The sequence below is a fragment of the Fringilla coelebs genome, assembly GCF_963513975.1.
Source record: "Fringilla coelebs genome assembly, chromosome: 3".
Classification (NCBI taxonomy): Eukaryota; Metazoa; Chordata; class Aves; order Passeriformes; family Fringillidae; genus Fringilla; species Fringilla coelebs.
The window spans coordinates 78,526,683-78,533,509 of record NC_140030.1 but is presented as its reverse complement, the minus strand read 5'-3'; the positions used below and the strand labels follow the sequence as shown (position 1 = coordinate 78,533,509).

General features: G+C 36.1%; 1 protein-coding gene across 1 annotated transcript in view; it reads left to right on the top strand.

Moving 5' to 3' along the window:
• TTC27 (tetratricopeptide repeat domain 27) overlaps nt 1–6,827 on the top strand; it is a gene marked incomplete at its 5' end in the record, with an annotated part of 113,225 nt that overhangs the window by 54,001 nt on the left and 52,397 nt on the right. The window contains one exon of the mRNA XM_084201922.1: nt 4,028–4,141. Within this exon, the coding sequence (XP_084058048.1) occupies nt 4,028–4,141 (114 nt within the window). The remainder of the gene's footprint in view (nt 1–4,027; nt 4,142–6,827) is intronic.

The window sequence follows — 6,827 nt, the reverse complement described above, 5'->3', positions numbered from 1 at the left end:
ATAATTTTACCACATCCTGGCAATTTGGCCAATAAACAGAATATTTTTGGTTCACTGATGGACTGATGTGCAAATTCTTAGGAATTCCACAACTGGTTGCAATTAACATTGCTTAGTTTACAAGTCCATTTTCAGATGATATCTCCATCATAGCAATCACAGTATTTTGCTGGGCTACTGATAGTTTATCTGTGAGCAAGCTTCAGGAGTAAAACAATAGCCTTACAGCATAGATTTATGATAAGGAGAAATTAGAAAACATTAAAATTAATTAGGGCTGCAGTTAACAACAATCATCTTTACCTGTTCCAGGTTTTCTAGCATGTCTTATATGCCCAAGTAAGCTCTTCCTGACCTTGATGACAGGAAGAATTCCTATAGGACATCCAACTTTTTAAACTAGTAGATGCAGGAAGGCAAAAGAGTTGCTTTGACCAGTCTTTACCTTCTCTAAGTCATGACCAACTGATGCAGTTCTTTTTCTATTTCTCTGACAGAAAGTTACAAGAGTGATCATGGAGTCCTTCACACCTAGGTTAAATTCTGAATAGTGAGGCTGAAATTGTTTGTTAATGGTACCTGATTTTTGGATTTGACAGAAATCTGTGGCTGGGTTTGATCTGGATGTCATTACTAATGTTACCTGTCTCACAATTCAGGTATTACTTGGAATCATGGAATGGTTTGGGTTGATAGAGACCTTAAAGGCCATCCTGTTCCAACTCCCCTGCCATGGGCTGGGACACCCTCCACTAGACCAGGTTGCTCAAAGCCCCATCGAACCTGGCCTTGAACACATCCAGGGATAGGGCATCAATAACTTCCTTGAGTAATTTGGAACAGGTTGCCAGGAGAAGTTTTTGTTCCAAGAGCAAAACTTGCCTTTTGTTCTTACATACCCGTAAGTGTTGTACAATAATGGACTACTTCGCGTTTAAGACTTGCAGCATCATCTTGTTTCATTTGAATGTCATATAAGGAAGTTATATTGAATATTTAAATTTAAATATTTAAATATTCTGGTTTGTGTAATTCTTTGGTCATCTCCTTTTTTACATTCTGATATGATGGGAGAGGATGATGTTGTTTGTAGGAAAAAAATGTGTGAAAGAATTGGAAAATTACTTTTCCCATGTGAAAATATCCTATTCTGTGCAGAAAATGTTGCATAACCCTATTTCCTTTCATTTCTTCTCAGTCTGTCTAATCTTCCTGTGTTTCTCTTTTTTTATTTTATTGTTCTTTCCCTAAAGTAAGAACAAAGATGACTTGTGAAGATTCTCAATAGGGGTTTTGCTTCACAATTATTTTGTTAATTTTCTTAGCTGCCCTTGGTGCAGTGTAATGAACTTTAAGTATGTTGACAAAACCTGCATGTCCTTAGGTTGTTTTTTCCCCCCTCCCCCAGATGTTTTATTTTAACCTATAATCCTATTAACAGAGCCTAGATTTAGCTTCAAGTGAAAATATAAAGCTTTGGATCTTAGGAGAAAGTATCATCTGGAATATTTGGACATTTTGGGTATAAGATTAAAGTTTGCTTAATAGTTATGGCTAGATGTTCTGAAACTATTCTTTACAGCCTTTAAGTATAAACATTTGTGCCCTTTATGCATGTATTATTTCGATTTTTTGTGGTGCTTTAAACATTATAATTAGGCAATGAAAAGGTGAGCATTTGAATTCTGGCACAGGACTGTGAGCTCTGTATCAGTATAAAGTGCTTCCTAAATGCAAACTAGGTCTGCTTCTCATTGTCTTGTGCAGTTGCAATGGTTTTTTGTATCAATAAAGCTGTTGTAAAAATTAAATTTTTCTTCTGTAATTTTACAGGAGGTATACCTTTCATTTTAGCAGGTATACCTTTCATTTTATTTCATGAATACCTTTAAAAAGCAGGACTGTTATTCAAAATATGACTTGTCATTGCTCCTGCAGAGGAGTGAAATGTAATTATCCCTGCTTGTATTCCACTCTTTTTCTCTTCAGATTTCCTCCCTCCCTATTTGACTTTGTATACAGCTCATGCAGCATGCTTGCTTAAATCACTGCTTAGGTGGTGGTGTGGGAGGTGCACACCAAGACAGAGGAGAGGCTTTTCTGGACTGCCGGTTCTCCTGCAGAGCCGGATGCTGTGGACAAGAAACTTTGTACTCTGCCCTCCGTGGGCCACTTGCTAATGTGAACCAGTGAGAGAGCAAGGACTCTGCTGCTGGACAAGGGTAGTAATCAGACCTGAAAATATCTTTAGGAGTGTTATTAGCCAAGACTTTTAGTTGTCATTGTTCTTTTGCAAAGTTAATACTGATATCTACCACCAGGTAGCACAGAAAAAAATCCCTTGAAGTAAAAAATGAAATAGTATGACAGAATACTAATAGTGGAGAAAATAGGGAAAAAGGTGACCTTTCCCACAAAATAAGCTTTTAAGGTAAAGGTAACATTGTTCCAGTGTTTGCCCAAGCAATTCCTTAAGGTGTTTGATTTAGCAGCTACCTGGTATGGCTGCTACAAAATAAACTCAGACACCAATGTCCTGTGCTAGGAATACCTTGCTTGTGTTTGTCTTAAGACAAAACTAAAATAGGTGTTTGACTGAAGTTTGATGAAACAGGGGGGAGATAGCTCTCAGAACTAGGACATACATCAGTTACCAGATTTAGTGATTATAGTTTGTAAAAGGGCACTTGACAATCTACAGAATAGAGAATGTTGTGATTGTGTTCCCTTAATTAATTCCAGATCCTCAGAACATAGAGGACAGTATAGACGCCTTTGGGGGCCTCTTAAGACTGAGAAGTCCTGAAAGAGTCGGTGCAGAGATTCTTGCTCACAAATGGTAGGATTAGTTGAGTGTTTGGCTGTTGCACAACAAACAAGCCTTCACACTGCCTTCATTTTTGCTTTCGTTGTTGCCTCTCTTCCTATTGTAGTTTTGTTTGGAGGATATTTTTTTAGATTGTTTCTTTCTGCTTCCTTTCCTTTGAAATCACTAGGGAAAACAAAACCAGATTACAACATGACAGAAATTTGTCAGGCATTAAACACAAACCATGAGCAAATTATGTTTTTTAATGCTTTGGGACATCTTTGGGAGGAAAGAATGAAACCACTGGGGCTTTTTCTCCAGTCTACAAATATCTATAGACAAATATATTTTCTCAAAGAAGATGGATCGTATTTGCAGTGTCAATAAAATTAGCAAGGGAGCTTTCCTGCTGTCTCACTTTTCAGAAATGGTATATTCTGTCTAAAACCATGCTGGAAAGAGTCCAGGCAGTCTGTAAATTATTAAGAGATACCAGAATTGTATTGGCTGCATGTCTTCTATTGGACTTTCCTGAAAATCAGTGGTTGGAGACTGACACTAAGTTTCTGGCATCAGTGCAGCATGTTCTAGGTGATAACTTAAAATTATTTTAGGAGAACTGCTTGCATAGATTATTCCATAGTCCCTGTATGTCTACTTAAGTCAAAAATTCTTCCTGTCATTCTCAAGTCATGGCAAGTTCTAGATTAATTAATGTTCTTCATATTCTTAGCAAATTGAACATTTTTCATGTGGAAGTACTGTTGTTAACATGGGCATCAGGGCACTTTGCATATGAGAAGAGACCAAGAGAGAGCTGGATTTGTTCAGCCTTGAGAAGTAGGATCCCTGCAGCTGTCTACAGCTACCCAGTATGCAGGTGTGGAAAAAGCTGAGCCAGTCAGCACAGGATCAATTCTTCATTTTCCTTTGATTCTGAGTAGCCATTTTCATTTGCACATTTTGGCCTATGCACCATATGGGTACATATAAACATAGCACTGCATAGCTGAGAAGGAGGAAGTGGTTTTGAAGGCCACTTTTTATGCTGAAAATAGATTAGGGTAATTTGTACAGCCCTCAGTTCATGAAATAAGTCCTCCAGGCACATACTTGATTTTCAGAATAGGAAACAGCATTCATGCTTGAGACCATTTAAAAAAATTGTACTGTTTTTAATGTCTTTAAGTAATGACAAAATGTTCTTATTGTCTGCAGTGCTTGCTCTCCCAGCCAAAGTTCTGGGCCATTCAGACATCAGCCTTACTCATTCGGACCAAACTGGAGAAAGGAAGCACTCGCAGAATGGAACGAGCAATGAAGCAGACTCAGGTAAGACTTCTGAGCTGCCTTATTGTAATATATGTGTATCTATAGAGTATATGTAGGTATAAAATCAATTTCAAAGAGGCAGGAGTTAGAAGGTTTTGCAGTTCATCCCTGCAAACTGTACGAGATAATTTTCTAATTGTGTCTCTAAATTAGATGCATAAACCACAAATCCTTCTGTGTCTGCTAGTCTTGAGATAAGCTTATATGTACAAGTAATGAATCATCACTTTCAACAACATGACAATTTTTGGAAGACTGAAATTAAAATCTATTTTTGTACCTGTAGTTTCTGACTTAGGATCTAAGGAGTACATGTAGATGTTCCTGAACATCAAGTTGCTACTGCTATCAAATTTTTCAAAATTTTTTTTTCTCAAGTAAATCAGCTTGGTAAAACACTGAAACTTTTAAATAGTCATTGGTATTGTGAGAACAAGAAAACACATTCATTAATAAAGTGGCAATTTCAATTTACCATTTTGATGTGATAGTTGGTGATTAGTATTTTTATTGCAAGTTTGAGGCAGTGATTATTTAAATAATCTCAGTCCAAACAAAAAGAAGATTATTTTCTTCCAATACATAAAAGAAATATTAAAATCCTGAAATGTGTCATCTAGTAGATTTATTTAAATTTTTTTTTTTCAAAAGAAAGGTCTATAGGCTTTACCAACATTCTTTTAGATTCTTTTTTTCCTTCATATTTCAGTTTTGTTTGCCCTTTGTCATCTTTATATAGCTAAGTCTGGTTGTCACACATGAACAGCAGGCATTTGTCTATGTCATCACACTACTTCTTGTTAAAACAGCCAGGAATGTAAAAAATTATCATTATGGTGCTACATATTTAAATCCTGAAAAGCTGATGTTTCATTTAAAATCATTATGATGCATGAGTCTTTGAAGGAGGGCATTTTGGAAGTGCTGCTGCATTTCTCTTTTGCTGATGAAGACATGGAGTTGCTGTAGAGGAATTTCCTGTGGTCATTCATTAGGAGACTGTCAGGGAAGCCAGGATTCCATATCTGGGAGATGTAGAATCTGACAGCACTTGGGAAGTGATCTCAGGATCCTTGATGCCCTAAGCCATAAAACATTTGGAGTGCCTCCAACATTTTTGTCTAGCTTGATTAAACCTGAGTACTGGAAATTGTTATGTTAGACAGTTTGACAGTCTCATGACAGAAGTCTTCATGAAGGGGTTCTCTCAGCAAGTCCATTTATCTGACTTCATGTGCTGCAACTGCAGTAATGCAAAGGATTTGATTAACATGGGCTGTGACATTTTGGGAGATGACCCCACAGTAGACAGAGAATCTGTGGTTTTAAGTACTTCCTTTAATCTTAATGCATTTATGTTTTCTTCCATTAAGCATTCTAGTCATTTGGATATAATTGCGTATTTGTACGCATTTGAGCTTGATGGTAACAAGCTCAGTTTCCAAAAATAGTTTAAAGTTGTTCAATGATTTATATGTGCTAAATTAATCAAATAACTTGAATAACTTTCCAGCTAAGGTTTTCATTCCTGAGTTCCATCAGGATCAGAAATTTTTTAAGATCAGTGTTTCTAACAGTGCTAAGAAGGAATCAGGGAAGATACCATGAATGATTTTCATACATAGCTCAAGTAATTTTTGATATATCATCTTCATGAAGATGCTGGTGTATAATTTTCATTAAGATGCTGAAGAACAACTGAATTCTATGGCTATTTTTCAGTAGAAAATGGATTTCAAACCCACAGAATTTTCATACAAATGGATTTAATGGATTCTTGTTTTACAATTTCATTATTTACTAGTTCAGAGTGCTGTAGAAAGATTAGTTATGCTAGATTAAGGGAGAAGGTGTAAATGTGATTCTTTGCAATATCAATCTTTTAAAGGAATTATAAAAATTCTTGTAAAAGAGCTTGAATAAGACATGGTAAACTTTCTACATTCCTTTAGGGTTGTCTGGAAAGTGCATAAGCCGTGATAGGCTCTAGCTTAGTGATGCTGGGACTCTCCTGTCTTATTCTACTCTAATTTTTCTTCCTTTCCCCATTTCCACCCTCACCTGATCCTGTGCTGGGTCTGCAGCTGATAAACATCTTTTTAAATGAATATTGCTGAGTAGGCATATGCTGCTTTTCAGCCCTAAAGCAAACCTGGTTACATTGTTGGTTTGTCAGAGAAAGCATTTTTCATCTACCTTTTTTTGTAGGACTGGCTATGTCTGTTTACATTATTTTTAATTACTTGAAAATATTTGCAGCTCTTTTTGAAATGAGGGTATATTGGTTAAAATTTACTGCCAGACTCCAAATATTAAATATATCCTACTTTATAACAAACAGTTTTCTTAAATTTGTTTAAGTCTTTTTTTTTTTCCTAATTGGAAAACTTCAAGATGAATTCGAATGATCACTTTCAAAACCTTTTTCTGATTATTTTAAAAATCTGAACTACAAATAATGCAGTCTTTGGAATGATTTTTGATATGATCATTCTGGGTACTCTGGAATGTACTTCAGCTAATAGGTAACTGCAAGTGAGGAGGTGATACTTTTTCTGGATGCTGCAGATTGTGTCTGTCCAGTTATTGCTTAAATGGGGTTTGGATCTGCAAAACTAAGGCTAAAGATTTCTAAAGCCAGTTAATTTTTTCAACCATTTTTCTAAGAAAAGGAAACAGCGTTTGA